Genomic DNA, 16,873 nt, shown 5'->3' with positions numbered 1-16,873 from the left:
TTCCAGCCTCACCTCTGGGTAAAGCCACCTTCTGAATGAGTCTTCCTGAATCCACAGGTAGGGGAAAGCAGTAAATGGGAAGAGGTATATGCTTTGATAGACTGTGACTGTTTGGTTCTACCCAAGTGCCAGCCTTGTGCTCTGGTTTGTGCTGCCACTGTCTACTGGGCCAAATCCATCCCTGACCTAACACCAGTGAAATGAATGGACCATATTCCCAGCTGGCAAAAAAGGACATTAAAGTCAAAGGAAATGTGCTTGTTTAGCCCAGCTGAGGACCTGGCCTCAATGGATGTCTGTGATTTACATTGCTGAAATGTCCTTGCAGGTAAGACCACAGGGATAATGCTGCAAATAGTCCACACAGAGCATTCAAATTCATTATGTTTCCTGCAAAACTCTGGGTGAAACAGAGGCAGCTTTAATCAAAAGTAGTAAAGAAGAGAGGGGTTTTTAACATCGTGCTTTTTGAGAATTTCCTTAGGCATATTTTTCAAAGCTGAGTCTGGGACTAGTAAAGCAGTAGAATTTGGCAATGTTTTCTGTAAGATTTCCAGTGGACTTAGAAGTTACAAACATATGTGAAGTTGAAATGATCCTTTACTCTCATCCATAACAGAGAGGGAGGGAAGAGAAGGAATGTGTATGCCAGGTAGACATACCTTCCATTTAAACAACAGAATGTGATAATAAGGGCTGTCTGTGGGGCTTGGACACTCACTGCCTCCCCATGTGTGGGAGACCAGCATCCAAATCCTCTAACCACCACGTAAAAATCCTTGGTTTGGGAATCAGTGGAGCAATGCCTTATTTACAGCAGCCAAAGATCTGGCCCTGGACACTTTTTGGGGCTTTTGAGTACTGTCTATTGAGAGCAGTGAGCCTGCCTGCCTGAGGGCCACAAAATAAAAACTTACCCTTGTAAGGAATAAAACTACTTATTTAAATTTCTATTTTAAACACACTGTACCGTGCAATGAGTCTTTATATTGTGCATATGTACCTGCAGAAAACATGAGGTTATAACTACGTTATCTGGAGGGAATGACACTTATTTTCAATGGGAGAAAGAAAGAAAGAGTAAAAGATAATAGGAAGTTACTCGATATCTGGAAGACTAGAATAGATTAATCTCACTTTGTCCCAAAACACTGCTTTTATGTACATCCTCCACTCCCAGTGAAGAGTGGGAAGTCTCCTATTAGAAGTACCAGACACTCCAAGAAATGTGCCACTGTAACAAAATACACAGTTTTCCACATCAACTGTGCTGCAAAGCCATGGCATTCAGAGCCTCAGTAACACAACGAATGCAAAGAAGGAAAAATTAAAAATAAAGTAACAGGTACTATTGTAACACCATAGTCTCTTCAATTACGAGAGATGATCACACCAACAACTGCTCTGAAATATTCCCTAGCTTGCCTCCAAATATAGTCTGAGCTTCACAGACCAAATGTTAATCCACCATCAACTCCTTCAGAGCCAAGTACACATTCTCCATTAAAATGACAGCGATACGGGGTATTTCTAATTTTCCAAATGGCTGAATGATTTCATGCAAAGCATATACAGCTACTGTCATCACCATCTTAGTTACATGGGTGAAGAAGAGGTGGGAAACAGATTGCTCATGCTGGGGCCCAGCAAACAGATAAACAAGCAGAGTGGTTAGGAGAACTCTGGACTATCCGATTCCCTGCTCACGCGGAGCTCCCGGGAACGTCAGGGAAAGTGGTGCCAGGGGAACATACAGCTCCATGTCCTGCTTGTGATAATCTCTGCTTTAAAGCACTTGCCTCAAACACCCTGTTTGCCTGGGAGCACGGGGGGACAGCCAACTGCTGATGGGCTGCTCCTGCCTGCAGTGTCAGTGACTCCGTGCAGCTGCAAGTGCTCCCCTTGCACACTCCTTCTTCCCTTTTCCTGCTCTCCTCCCTGCAGCCCTGGCTCACAGCACAGACTCTGGCACTCACTGACAGACCTCAGCCTCAAGGCTCCACAGAAAACCTTGCAAAATACGCAATATAGTGCAAAACCACAAAGAGAATGCCAATGCCGTGCTCACGGTGCACAAAAAACCTTCATTCCCCAAAAGCTTTCCATGGAACCAGTTAAACCAAGACAAACACACTGGGATATGCCACCTTAATTATCTTTCCTTTCCATTTTTTTTTTTGTCCTCTACAAGTGATCTTGTTCTGTCCTGAGCCTGCTTCAGAGCCCACAGAAGCTCATGAAAACATTTCCCATTGCCTTCCAAAGGCTTCGGACCAGGCCCCTGATGAGGATGAACACATGCTTTAGTCACTGTATATATTCACATCAGGATAAAATGTAACAAAACCAAACCCACCAGCATTAACAGCACGTCACTTTTGTACATCTGAATTCTTGCTATTATTTTAAAGCTATAAGGATGTGCTTTTCCATGCTACAAGAACTCCTCTGGAGGAAAGGTTAAGATCTGTTCCCCCTGCTCCTGCTGTGCCCAGGGAGAAAGGTGCGGATACCCATCCCCAGCCAGGCAGGGACCATGGCTGCTGTATTCCCACCACAGGCTGCTTCTCCTGGCAGGATATTTATAAATACACACTCAGCTGGGTGGGGGCCTTGCCCCACCAGCAGCTGAAGCCCTCCCACGTGGGCTGTTTGGCCAATGTGTAAACGTGGGCTTCCCTTCCTTGGCCTGCCCATCCAACCTTTCCTGCTCATCTCACGGAGCCAAGAGCCTCTGTGGTTCCTCTGCAGACCCCTCCTGTCCTGCTGACGTGGGGCACAAGGAGCCACGCTTGGCTCTCTGCACTGCCAGGAAATGTCACCCACCAGGTCCAGAAGACTCTCAAAACCTCTTCTTACTCGTGCAAGCAGGGGCACCCAAGTCAGAGGGTCTACTTGCAGAAGTAAGGCATCAGGATTTGGCCCTGAGGACGGATATTTGCAAATCAGTGTTTTCATTCCTCCCGCCACTGTGCTTTAGTAACAAAGATAAGGCCACTAGGAAGAAAGGCACGTGGAATTCTGTAAAAAATACACAAAAGGGTTCAACTAAATAGCAAATTACTAACAAAACAAACAAAAAAAAACCCCTGAACACAAAGACAGAGGGGGTAGAAACAGTGACCTCCTGGGTTTGTGAGACTGGGAATTAATTTTCTAGTTTCAGTGTGATTAACATTTTACTTTTACAGTCTATTGCTTGAAAAAAAACTACAAAAAAGTAAAACCTTGTCAGAAATAACTACGCTTACTTCCTGCTCAAACAATAAAATAAATTAAACAGCCAGAAAACGTTTTCCTTTTCAATGCATTGTGTCTAAAGTGAAAGGGAACATAAACCATAAATAAAATCCATTGTACTAATTAAAAAAAAAAAGTCTCCTTTATAAGAACTGAAACAATATTTACATTCATACTGGATAGAAAGCTTCTGAATTGCATAATTAGAGTTTCAAATGATGCTTTTTCTGGTGCACAGACAAAATGCTAGCTGTAGCATTTAGAAACCTGTACATGATTGATGTGAGACTTTTGGTTTAAATGCAAGTCTGCTAGAAAAAAAGCAAACATACCAGTAACAATTTTGTTTTGTTTCTTAACCTCAAACAACATAAAAGTAGCCAGAGAGGTATCGTCTAGAGTTTCTTAGAAATCTCTCAATGCCCATGGACTGGAAGTAAACAGAAAAAAAATGTCTGCATTGCTTCTACCATTTTGGAGTGAGATTTTTGTTTTCCATATGAAGCTAGGAGTGTATACTTACTGTTAAGAGTATGTTGTACTATGGAGAGTCTAGTTAAATTTTCAGGGTAGTATCTGGTAGCCAAACCTGTACCCATTCCTCAGTACTTGCCCTGGCCATTTCCTTTCTCCTTTAATCTGCTTAAAAGAGAATACTGCATGCAAACCAAGTGTGGCAACCTAATTCCATTGCTGGAGATTCCTCTGTACATTGATTCAGACCACTTAAATGTTCTTCTGATTTCTTTAAATGAAAAAAAAACAACCCACCAAACAAAAAACCCACAAACACTCCACTAGGTGTTTGTTAGGGCCTCAACAGGAGACTTATCTATTAAAACAGAAAGCAAGAAAATAAAGAAGTTACAAGTCTTGCATAACTTCATCCATCTGAACTGTCTGCAGTTTGGCAAGTTCTTTTTTGTCCGTTTCCAGTTCTTCACACACCGTGTCAACCATGTTACTCATAACATACTTAGATTTGGAATCCAGCATCATTAAATTGCCAGTTGACTTACTCTCAGAATTAGGTAAGAAATTCTCTTTGACATCAGGTACAGCTTGCAGAACCAACCTCTGCTCTCTGCCAAAATCCTGGTGCACTTGTGCAGGGGGGTGGCTGACACGGTCTCCACTCGTCGAAACGATTTCTCCAAGCACGGGCTGCGCTGTGGAAATGGACAACAGATCCTGACTGGTGATGAGGGGACAGTTCTGAAGGGTTGCATAGTTAGTGTTGCTGATAGATATCACTGTAGAGGTACTGGTCACGGGTGAAGACATGGCCTGGCTCTCCGAGATACCAGAGCTCAGTTCTGCAGCATTTAAAAGAGTTGGTGGTGTGAGGGAAAAATTATGTGAGGGCGTTACATTCACTAAGGAGGAGGCCAGGGACTGGAGCCCTGCACTGGATATATTTTCAGAAGACATGTTGACGTTCAGTTGTGTGTTCTGACTGACTGGCATCAACTGAGAAAACACCAGGCTTCTTTCCAGTCCTTCTTGCTTGACAGATCCTACTGCCTGGCCCGAATTGGGAACTGTATAAACCACGGCACTCGGGGTGAGGGGGCTGAAGAAAACCTTTCCTTGCTGCACTGTCGAAGATTCACTCGTAAAAGTTCCTCCATCAGATGTGCTGGGGTTTGCTGAAACATTACCTAGGGAAAGGGAAGCAAAAGAAAAGAAAACAGAGATTATTACAGCTGGCAGAGAGCTACGCAGTCCTGGTCTTTTTTACCTTTGCAGTATACTCATACACTAATATTTCATGCAACACTGAAAAGTGACTTTTGTAGCAGGTGAGAGAAAACTTGATGTAAAAAAAAAAAAATCAATGCTGTTAATAGAAGTTGCTTCTAGAAAGTTAAAAAAAAAAAAAGAAAGAAGTTTCTGATATATTAGATTAGGTATCTTTCAGACTCTCATTAAGGAGCAAACAGTCCCCAGCCATGTGACTAAAATGAATGTGCTTTGGCCTTCACTAGTTGCCACCACTCAATTTCCATCTAAGAATAGAAGCATGAAAAGCTATTAAAGATAGTTCAGTGACAGACTACAGCTTGTGTGTGGGAACTGGAGACACGTCACATGAAATCCACTGCTGCTGGGGAGAACCTGCCCGAGCCAACCCTCACAGAAAACACGAGAAACCGGTAATTTCTATTGGTCTAACTCGGTAATCCTCAAGCACTCAGCTCTATTCCCTTTCACCTTGCTTTTTCATGTTTTTATAAAATCCTAATCCCACCACATCCAGCACGCTGTGAAAAGTCACCCAGCACTGCCTGCCCTTGCTGGAAGCCATGGCACTGCTCGTGTGATGCTGTAGTGAGCCAAAGCAAGGAGAGGTGGCCAGAGATGACCTGAAGCTGTTTTCACTGGACTTGCCATGTCAGTTGTCATTAAGGTAATTCCTAAAATAAGAAATACTGGCTCTTGGGACTGAGTCCCACTTGGAACACCTCTCTTTCTCAAAAGCAGTTTAATTATAAGAGATTACCGTTGGACACAGCTGAATATTTTAGAACAGCACTGAAGATGAATTTCTCACATGGGGAATATTTTAGTTTCCTATTAATTTAAGTTAATCAATTATGATATTGGAAGATGTTATGCATATGGGTAAACCAGAATAACAAAGCCAGGTAACTTGAAGTTACCTGTCAGTATTATTTACTGGCTTACTTGAAATAGCCTGCAGCATGCTTCACTTGGAATAGGGAGCCAGCTATCCATCCAAGACAACCAGAACTTTTCTCTGCACCAAAGAAGAGGTGGATCACTCTGCAGTGGGCAGTCAGTATTTTTAACAATAGGAAAAATGGTCAGAGAAGAGCTTATTATGAATCTTAGGACTTTAAAATACAATAGTCCTACAATACTTAAAAGGACAGAACTTTCTTTCTCACCTTTGCTGGCTGTTAGTTTATGCCTTGGAGCATGTGGATTAAGTGGCTTTAGTAATTACAGGTGGCATTCAGACTCAGTGTCTTCTCTCTTTAATCTTGCTTAAACTATGTGCCAATAACTTCCAGTGCCTGTGAGTGCCACATTTTAGGACCTTATAATTGTGCACCCATTTGAAATGTGGTTGCACAGCTTCAGTGTTTCTCCCTGTGCTTCAGCAAGAACAATTCACACCCTATACACATTAAATTCAAAGTAGCACACCAGCACAATTTGACTTTCACTACAGTATTCACCACCCCTGAAACCAGAGAGAATCATCCCAGTTTAATCATTTTCATAATCAAAGATAAAGTGGCCAATGAGTACCAAAGATGTTCAACTGTGCTTTTTAACAGACCTGCTTCAAAAAGGGATCCAGAACTAGGTTTGTGCTCCCTGGGATTCTTCCTGGCCAGCTGCAAGATTCAGACTATGGTATGCTAAGACCAACTCTAAAGCAAACTTGGGGAGGAGCCTGCACACTTGGCACATGAACCTGTGATGACATATTTCCCTTGGACTGAGGGCAGTTTTATCCAAAGAGCCTCACATTTTATATCTACAAGCTAGTGCTTACTTCTATGGTTTCCCTCAAGTTCAATCTTTCTTAATTATGGAACAGAAAATGTACAAGCAACTGCTCGGTCTTGTTGTGTCTACAGTAATTCGAAATGTATTTTTGTGAAATGCCTTCATTAAGAAAACAAAAAAACAAAACAACCACCACAGGAACAACAACGGTAACAATTTCCAGCTGCCATAATTTTCATTTTTATGAACCTTCTCATTAAAAGAATTCAGTGGCAAATGGGGAATATTTTGAATTACTGAAACACGTAAAATTTACAGATATTTGTGAAGACTCCTATCACAGACTTCTGTCAACAGCATGAGATGAAAGGGGTGTAAATTACCAGACCTCCTTCCAACCTTTTAACAGAGGAGCTCAGCTTCATCTAACAGTCTGCCCAGGAGCATAAACCACTGTAAAGGAAGGCAAACAGTATTATTTGATGTTCTGTGTGTGGCCACAGCTGAGATACTATGTTGATACCTTGGAAGAAAAGGACCACAGCTTCTAAAATGCCAAGTGTGCCTCATTCCAACTTTTTGTCATACCTCTTACTGCAAGAGGCAAAGCTTTTACCTTGTGAAGCTGCCACAGAAACTGGTGGCAGCTGCAGAGAAGAAAAACCAATGCTTCCGTTCAGCAGCTGGCCATTTGTTCCTGAATTGGGGATCTGGACAATGCCATACTGGTTTATTTGGACAGGAGCAGTAAAAGTAACTACGGAGCCTCCATCCTGGGAAGCAGCAGTTTCTACACCTTCCCTTTTCACCTCTGAGCTCGGTATCAATCCTGGGAAAGTGACTGGGATGTTGCTAGGGCTGAAGGCTGCTGTGGCATTGGGGACTGAAGCCTGAAGGAGTTTGAAGTCTTTAACATCTTCTGACGACGATGAGGACAGTATGTCAGTGATGGACACCCCGTTGCTCACAACACTCGCCGCAGTTTTGGGCGAATTTAAGGTAACAGTCTGCGAAGTGCCCACGCTGAGTCCATTGAGTATGACACTGTTGGGTCCCTGAAGAAACGAGCTACCATTGAGGAAGACAGGAGAGGTACTGGCAGGCATGAGGTTCCCATTCAACAGGACACCGGACGAACTCAAGGCTATTTTAGTGTTTCCAAGCTGCTGCATGTAGACAGGCTCCATGTGGCCGGGAAGGCTGAGGCTGGTAACGCCGTCAGATGAGCTGGAGAGTGGATGGGGAGATAAATCCTCCCGCCCCTTACTGGATTCATCTTCCGTGCTTGGGTTGCCATCTGACTCGCTATGGGAAAAGATGGAGAGATGACATTGCATTACCACGGCGTACCAGGATCTCTGCACCAAGGGGGACTTCTTGCTTTAACACAAGTATGTGGGAGTTTCCACGAACAATTTTTTTTCTGTGTTTTGCCTTTACAAGGCACTTTAAACTGATATTTAAGCCCAGGGAGGAGGTTTCTTAGAATAGAACACATCAAACCAAACACTCGCCAAAGGACAAACTTTACAGACTGAGTTATGGAGTTGTAAATAAATTCCTCCACGCCGGCGACCGAAGGGGGCTGCCTGGGCCCCCCTCCGCCGGCCCGCGGTGCCCACACGTGTGAGACCGGCCGCGGCCATTTGGCAAAGCGCTGGGAGGTGAGGCAAGGCCGGGAAGCGCCGCCGGACCCTCCGGGCTCAGCCTGCCGCCCCCGGCCCGGGGGAAGGGGGAGACCCCGGCCCGCGCTGCCCCCGGTGCCGGCGGAGGCACCTCCGGCCGTGCCGGGCGGCCGGGGGGAGGGACGGAGAGATGGGGGGCGGCCTTTGTGCCTCCGCCCGGGGCTGCGCCGGGTTTTTTCGCTGACTGGTCCGCCCTCGGCTGCATTTTTCGGTCGCACTCCCCTCCCTCCCCCCTCGCCCTTTGATGTGTCCCGCGGAGAGGGGCCGCGGCGGCACAATCGCGCCCTTGGTTGAGAAATGCCTTGGGGCCCCCTCCGCCGGCCGCTTTCCCTCCTTCTCTCCCCGCTCCCTTCCTCCCCCCTCCTCCCCGCGCTTTCTCCCCCCTTCCCGTCCCTTCCCGGAGGAAGGCGGGGGGCGGGAGCGGGGAGGTCACCTCCACCTGCCCGCGCCCCCGCCGCGGGGCGGGGGGAGCCGAGCCCGAGCCGCGGGCGGAGCGGGGCCGGGGCCGCTCTCCCGCCCCGCGGCGCGGCCGGGAGCCCCGGGAACCGGCCCCGCTCCCCCGCTGAAACCCGAGCCCGGCCCGCTCCCGAGTCAGGTTTCAAAACAGAGGGAGCGCCGGGACCCCGCGCGTCCTCCGGCCGTCAATGATTAACTCTGTCAGGCGCGACAATTGAATAAAAACAAGGAGCGGGGGGAACAAACACCCCCGTCCCGTCCCCTCCCGGGAGTCCGCCCCGCGGCTCCCCCGTGCCGGGAGCTCTCCCGGGAGCGCGGGGCGGCGGGTCCGGGAAGTTTCCCCGCGCCGCCTCGCACGCCCGGGCCGGGTGGGTGTGTTGGGAACGAGGGAGCGGGGAGGAGGAAGGAGGGGAGGACGAGGCGCACCGAAGGTAAGCGCCATGTTTGCAAGGGAAGAAAGAGCCGGGAGAGGGAAAGGCAGGCGGGAGAGGGGGCGGGGAGGAAAAGTTTTCCCTCACCTTTTGGACTGGGTCTCGGAAGGGTTGCGGTCCCGCTGCCTGCGGTTCTTGAACCAGTTGCTGACCTGGGTGAGGGACAGCCCGGTGATCTTGGCCAGGTTGCGCTTCTCGGCGGGCGAGGGGTATCGGTTCTGCTTGTAGAGCTCCTTCAGCGCGTTGCGGGACTTCTCCTTGAAGCAGTAGACCGTCTCCTCGCCGTCCCAGATGGTCCTGGGCAGGGGGTATTTCCTCCGCAACCTGTACTTGTCCACCGCCCCCAAGGGTCTGCCCCGGGCTCGCTCCGCCTCGGTGTAGCGAGCTTTGTACCAGAGCTCCTGCAGCAGCGGGTGGTTGGAAGAGTCGAAGTTGTGGCTTTCCAGGATGCTGTACAGCTCGGCGTAGATGCCCTGGTGAAAAGCCACCAGCGCCCGGGCTTTCATCAGGCTCTCGTTGCCACGTAGCAGATCGCTCGGGGGCAAAGACCACAGGAACCTGGCCAGGCGGTCCAGGTTCCCACCTTGCTGCAGCGCCTCGCACACGCAGGCGACGTGGTCCGGGGAGAAAGCCAAGGGGGTCTGCGACGAGGAGGAGGAGGAAGAAGATGAAGAGGAGGGAGAGGAGGCAGCGTGGTGATTCCTGGCCAGGAGTTCCGTATGGAGCAGTACCTGTTCCGCGGCTCCCTCCTCGCCGGCGGCAGCGGAGCCTGCATGCTCCATGGGGAACTGGGCAGCGGCGGGAGGGGGCGGCGGCGCGGGCCCATCGGGGGCTTCGGAGAGCATTTCCATCACATTTTCCTCCTTGATCTCTACCGCGATCACGATGTCGTCCGCGGCGGGGGAGGCAGAAGACGTTCCCTTCTCCTCCTCTCCCCCCTTCCTATCTCTCTCCTCCTCCTGCTCTAGCCGATCAGGTTTCCCCCGGCCCCGCAGTGACCATCCGGGATCGCTGCTGTATCCCGGCCGCGCTCCGCCGCTCCCCCCGCCGCGACTCCCGCACCCGCCGCAAGACTATGTGGCCCCGCCCACCGCTGCCCCGGCCGCGCCCGCCCATTGGCTGCGACGCACCGGGAGGGCGGGGCTACGGCGTCTCCATGGCAACCGTCAATCAAGCGGCCGCGCTCCTCTCTCCGCTCCCCCCCACTCCCGTCTCCACCTGGAGCCCCCGGGGAGCGGCGGCTCCGTCACCTGCGGCTTTCCCGGGAAGGGGAAGGGTTAAAACGCTCCCGGTGCTGTCTGCTGCCGTTGCTGGGGCTGAGGGAGTTTTGCTGTGTCCGCTTCTGGGCCCCTCACTTCAAGAAAGTCACTGAAGTGCTGGAGCGAGTCCAGAGAAGGGTAGCGGAGCCGGGAAGGGTCTGGAGCACAAGTCCTATGGGAAGCGCTTGAGGGAGGTGGGGGTGTTTCGCCTGGAGAAAAGGAGGCTCGGGGGTGACTTTACCACTGTCTGCGACTCCCCGAAAGGAGGCTGCAGCCGGGTGGGGGTCGGGCTCTCCCGAGCTACCAGCGACAGGACGGGGGGACAGACTCAGCAGCGCCAGTGGAAGTTTAGGTTGGACACTCGGAGGAATTTCTCCGCAGAAAGAGTAATTAAACATTGGAATGGGCTGTCCAGGGAGGCGGTGGAGTTGCCATCCCTGGAGGCGTTTAAGGATACACTGGACGTGGCACTTAGTGCCAAGGTCTGGTTGACACGCTGGTCTTTCCCGAAGTGATTGATTCGGTGGTTCCTCTTGGTCAGTCACGGGCAGGTATCCCCCGTCTCCCCGTGTCACTCCGGAGCTCTGGGGCCCGGGCAGCCCCGCAGCCCCGCCGCCGGTCAGGCGCTGCCGCCCGGGCTCTTCTCGGGCGGGCGGTGTCGGGGCCGGGGCGCGTGCGGAACGCGCGGGGCGGCGCTGGGCGGCGGCGGGGCCGTTTGTTGGCGGCACCGGAAGGCGGAAGGCGCGGCGGGAGGAGGGAGGGGAGCGGGAGGCGGCCATGGACGACTTGGGCTGCCCGCGATGCAAGACCACCAAGTACCGCAACCCCTCCCTGAAGCTGATGGTCAACGTCTGCGGGCACACGCTGTGAGTGGCGCCGGGCCCCGGGGGGAGCGGGCGCGGTCCGGAGCCCCGGCCGCTCGGCGGGGCCTGGGGGAAGGGGTCGCTGCTTCGGCCGGTCCGGGGGCGGCAGCGGCAGCGGCTCCGCCAGACCCGAGCGGCGCTTGCGAGGCGGCTCCGGGCCGGTCGGGCCCGTGTCAGCCCGGGCTGGCTCCGGTGTGGGTTTGACTGCCTTCTGTGCAGTGAAATTCCCGGGGAGGAACCCCCGGGACCCGGCGGGAGCTCGGGACACGCTCCTGTCCCGCCGCGCTTCGGCGTGCGGAGCGGAGAGCGCAGGGGGAAAAACATTTCCCGTAGAGTTAAACATTTCTTGTTTAAAACTGTGCTCGAGTAAAGGAAAAAGGTGTTTTGTTGTATTATTTTAATGTGTTAGTTCTGCTGAATGAAGAGTGCTTTGCTGAAGGTTTGGTGCTGGTTTAAATGTTGGGAAATCCTCTTGCGAACCTGTGCTGATGGTAGTCTTAACTCATTCGTGGGTTGTTTTTTTTTTTTTTTTTTCTCCCAAGAACAGTCATTACTTTTTTCCCTTTTCTCCCAAAATTCAGCCCTTACATAGTACCCAGCACTGGCTGTTGCTGATTTTAGTCACAGATAAGTCTTGCTGATTTAAGTCACAAATAACCTGAACTCATTCACTTTCAGATCTGGAGCCCATCCTTACTTAGTGTGGAAGTTTGAAAGGCTGTACTCTAAATTCTTTTTGGATGTGCACCATACAAGTCCAGTACTGCAGTAGCAGCCCTTTCTATAGTTTTTATTTTTGTCTTGTCATCTTTCCTGTGATGTGTATGTTTTTAAACCACGTGTGAATGACATTGAAAAAATGCAGCCTGGGAGCTTTTGCTTGCCTTGTTACATTGCTGTAAGTGAACAGGATGAAGGAAGTCAATTACAAGAAAGGATTTATCTCGTTGTCTTAGGAAAAAAGTGTTCCTTTTCATTCTGTTCCCTGCTCCTGTTCTCTTCTCTTGCCATGAAGGTGTGGTGGTGGCCTCAGCAGTGTCCCTTTGGTGACAGCAGTGCTGGAGTTGAGAAAGCAGCAGCCCCGTTCAGGCAGAGCTGTGCGGGTTTAAAGCCATGCCTGGATCTTGCATTCCCCAGAGATCAAAGGAGTGATCAAAGTGGTCCCGATGAGCTTTCAGGCTCCTCCAGAGCCGCTTCCAGCAGAGGACAGCATGTCTCAGTTTGCTCTCCTGCTTTGCTTCTCAGTTGTTTTGGTTTTTTTTTTTTTTTTGTAGCTGAGTTTTGCTTGAGACAGTTAATGGTGTTTTCTGCTTTACTGGGTGCAGTTGCTGACACCGTCTTTGGGGTTGATGTTCTTGTCTTCCTCCTTGTTTCTGCACCCCAGCTCTTGTTTGCATCTCTGGGTTTGTTTTTGTTGTAATTAAGGACCCTCCATCTCAATGTGGTTCAAGTGTGCCACTTTTCCTCTGTGTTCTCATTCCAAGAGCTCCCTCAGGGTTGTATATCTGTTATTGTTTCCATACAGTGTTATAAAGCCTTCATGCTGGAAGTTGTTTCTTAGTAATGGTTAATAGATTTTCATAGTAGCTCATCTAGAAGCTGGAAGCTCAGATGACCCACCTGTGAATGAAAGGAGGTAATTGACTTGTTCTCATAAATTCACCATATTTCAGTCGCAAGGAAGGGATGTTTAATGAGCTAACATAAGTTTCCAATGGAGATTTATCCTTAGTCAATCTATTTTGATATTTTGCAGTTGTTACCATTGAAAATGCTACTCCTAATTTCCCATCTAAATTTATTTGCTATAATTGAAGCATTTAAGAACTCTACCATGCATTTTATACACTTGTGAACTCTTTATTACTTCTCTTTTGTAGGAATGTCTGGAAAACTTTGAGGGCTTTCTCTTTGGTGTTTTTCACTCTGAAGAACCCATTGCTTCAATCTCTTCTCTTCAGTGATTTTTAATGTCTTTTTTTTTTTTTTTTTTTTTTTTTTTTTTTTTTTTTTTTTTGTTACACTTGGGCGTTATTCTCACTGGGTCTTTTTAGGCCTTTTCCACTTGGTTTGCATTTTATTGAAGCTGGACATGGTGTTCCATCTGAGTCATTAGTGCAACAGCCAGAGTCAAAATCATGTTGTGTTCTTTTCATTTTGTGTTCTTTTTCATTCTTTTCCTGCCTGCATTTCATCCAGGCAGGCTGATGACTCTTGATGTATTTAGTTTTTTTGCAGTGATACATTTGATTTATGTTGAACATAAGCCTCAGATTCTTTAGCACATTACCACTCAGCATATCTGTGGACAGAACAGAATTCAAGCTTGCTTTCCATGTTGTGTTGTACAGGTGATTATTATCATTACCTTTTTGCTCTGTTAAACAATTTGTTACTTCAGGTGACTTCTATTTGCTTCAAGTGACTGTGGATTCTGAGACCCTTCATCCAAGTTGTTTGAAACTGAGATTATTCTCTGTTAACATCCTGATATTTTCCAATGTGTAGTTTGTGGACAGAATGTCTGGAAGAGAGTGGAAATTGTTGTTTGTCACCATAAGAAATCCAAGTGAGGCAGAGCAAAATATGAGGTTGCCTGCAGTAAGTTCATTGCTAAAACCCCTCTTCCCCTGGTTACTTTCTGTAACAGTGGAGAATGTGAAAAGATTAAAGCCATGTGAATGGGCTTGCTACCAATTTTCTCTCAGACTGAAATAATGATAGCTTATCTCTGGGTGTGGGTTTGTAATAATCTCTGAGTACTTCAGTATGTTCTGCTTTTGTGTAGTTTATATGGCTGTCAGTTTAAGAGTGTCAAAAGTCCAGTTAAGCCAAAACTATATTGCCTGTAGTTGCTGTTTCACTACCTATATTGTTACTGTGTCACTGGAGGGAATTATATTCCTTTGATACAGTTTGTTTCTAAGAAACTGTGTGTTGAATCTCGTCCATTCTGTTATCTGACATATGCAGGAGAGAGGTTTTTCCTCAGATTATTTTGGCATCTTCCCAGGATCTGGTAAGCCTGACTCTGGTCTGTTTTCCTGTGTACTTGTTTCCTGCTCTTTAAAGGCAGGTGCTTTAGTTCTTCTTTAGGTTGTTGGGGCTTAATGCAGAGAGCAGAGATGATCCGAAACTTCTTTTGTCAGTTTTCAAAGGGTAAATATTACAACTACCAGATTTGAAAACCTTGATGTACTCCTAATGCTGTAACCCCTGGATATAGTGCACAGGTTTATGGACTACACGTCCATGGGTTTATGGAGGCTCATGAAGCTGTCTGCAGAAGCACATTGCCTTTGTGGTGCTTTTTGTTTGAAGTGTGCCGATAAATCTGCATGGAAAATTCGGAGCCGTGGCTTTGCTGGCTCGGGAGCTTTGGAGCAGTTGCTGTAATGCATTTCCCAGTTCTAGCCTGGGCTCCTGCTCCTTTTGCTGTGCTATGAGTTACATTAGCCAGCTAATCCATCTTACTGAGTGGAGATTGATGCAGAAAATGCCCCAATTGCTTTGGCATCATCTGTTAGAGATTTTCCCTCTCATTTAATAGTGGGTTAATGCGCTCCTGCTTCAGCTGTGCTTTCTTGCATTGCAGGCATTCTGAAGGAATATTTTCATTTTACCTTCACTGCTGCCTCCTGGTAGTTTCTTTCCTAAAGCCCTGACCTTTCCTATTCTGTCAACTGTGCTGTTCATGTAATGAAGTGATCTCCAGTGATGTGATTTGCACTTTTGCAAAATACCTTGAATTTTAAAATATTGAAGAACCTGTACTTGGCTGAGGTGATTTGTCAGTAAGCTTCAGATCTTTTTTTTCATCTGGGTTTCAGAAAGCTTGTGGTTTTATCAGGAGTTCATTTTATTCATTTTTGTGACTGTTTTCTCTTCTGAAGAACTGTGAGAGTTGTCTTCTTATGCCTTCTGTCAGCCAGGTTGTTTCACTTGCATGTTCTTAGGTGGTTCTTGCCCTCTGATTAGAAAGAAACTTGAAGAGCCATTCGTTTTATAACAGTTTATTTCCCCCCTCTTTTTTTTCTTCCCACCTCTTATATAAAAAAAGCACCTCAGAATATCTGAGAACTTGTTGGGCAACAGATGTCCTGTTTTTTTTCTTTTTTTGACAGATAGTTACAGTGAAGGTTCTTCTTGCTATGAAATCCTGTGCTCTGGAGGTTTGGCTGTTCATTCTTCTCCTCTTCCTCACTTCCTTCATTTAAATCTCATCTGAGGTAGATGCTACATGTGAAAATCCCTGTGCTGGCCTCCCATCTCTTTTCTTACTGTGACCTTGACCCTGCCATCAGATTGATTCTGGATTTTGGCAGCACACGCAGGGAGCATTTCTCCTCCCTCATCCTTTGCATCTCTTCCTGTGTCAGTGGCTTGAGCCCGTGTTAGAAAACTCACAGTGGCTTTCTCCCAGTGCTGCACGTTTGGAATGGGCAGTGGGGCTCTGGAATGTGCTCCTGGCAGAGGGGGATCAGAGTGCTGATAAGCACAGCAGTGCTGCAGTGGAGATAAGGGCTAGGCAGGTGGCTGCAAGAGGATGAAATCAGACATTTAGTCTTTTATAAACAACCTTCAGGTTGGGATTCCACTGCAGTTTATTCCAATAGAATCATGCCAAGCCTTACACTTGTGGGAGTGGGTTTTTTGGGAGGGTTATTTCTTAGTAGTTTGTTTTCCTTGGTTATTGCTTCTTGACCAATATCACCAAAAGTGTAACACCATGTGTTTTTGGCATCAGAGCAATGTTAAATAAGCCTTTTCCACTATAAATCTTCCCTGTCACTGGGAGGGAGGATGATAAATTAGCAGTTAAAAGTTGTTCTAGGATGGGACTTAGTAAGGAAATGCTTAGTTCAAGAATAATGAATGTCTTTTAAAGTTTATTTTCTTAAGTATAACAGCGGTTCAAGGCATCAGATACTTGGCTTTAAAAAAACTTTTGTGCAGGGAAAAGTGTGTCTAATTATGGAGCAGTGCTTGATTAAAGTCCTGTAATGCATTAGTTTCTAAGGTGCACTGATGGCTTTGCTTTCTTTTAGAAGTTCACTTAAGAATTATATTCAAAATCCGTTGTGCATGCATGACAATTTTTGGTTTTTCAGGCAATTCCTAGAGTCTTTTCTAAGCATGCAGATGCTGGGTGCACGCTTGCCAGTGGAGTTGTAATCCACCTGGCTTCACTTGAGACCATGAATTATCTTTTACTCTGCTTGCTTGGATTTCATGGCCTGTGTTGAGTTTTAGGAGGCAGGTTAAGCATATCCCACTGATTTACTTACATAAAGAGAAAAGGAAATGCATCCACCCAAACCTGCATTAAAAGAACGTTAAGGTTGTTACTGCAAACAGGAGTGGGTAAAGAGATTTATTCTTGCCTGTAAACTTGCACCATATGGTCTCCAAGAAGGAGACACAAAAATGTTAGGTAAAAAAGGTAGTTAATTGGG

The 16,873-nt window shown here is 47.6% G+C and overlaps 2 protein-coding genes across 2 annotated transcripts in view; one reads left to right on the top strand and one right to left on the bottom strand.

The window, feature by feature from the left end:
* Positions 1–145: 145 nt before the first annotated feature.
* Positions 146–11,333, bottom strand: SIX4 (SIX homeobox 4). Its single transcript, XM_041459416.1, has 4 exons — positions 10,796–11,333; positions 9,383–10,259; positions 7,340–8,028; positions 146–4,901 (listed from the first exon to the last, which is right to left on the bottom strand). Exons 1-4 carry the CDS (start codon positions 11,331–11,333, stop codon positions 4,105–4,107), a joined length of 2,901 nt encoding a protein of 966 aa, XP_041315350.1. The 3' UTR covers positions 146–4,104.
* MNAT1 (MNAT1 component of CDK activating kinase) overlaps positions 11,296–16,873 on the top strand; it is a 119,532-nt gene continuing 113,954 nt past the window's right edge. Inside the window, exon 1 of the mRNA XM_041459414.1 lies at positions 11,296–11,420. Coding sequence (XP_041315348.1) covers positions 11,332–11,420 — 89 coding nt within the window. The 5' untranslated portion in view covers positions 11,296–11,331. The remainder of the gene's footprint in view (positions 11,421–16,873) is intronic.

This window comes from Pyrgilauda ruficollis, unplaced genomic scaffold (genome assembly GCF_017590135.1).
Source record: "Pyrgilauda ruficollis isolate IOZ18807 unplaced genomic scaffold, ASM1759013v1 scaffold135, whole genome shotgun sequence".
In the NCBI taxonomy this organism is placed as follows: Eukaryota; Metazoa; Chordata; class Aves; order Passeriformes; family Passeridae; genus Pyrgilauda; species Pyrgilauda ruficollis.
The sequence above is the reverse complement of the archived record's forward strand: the minus strand, read 5'-3'. Positions and strand labels throughout refer to the sequence as shown.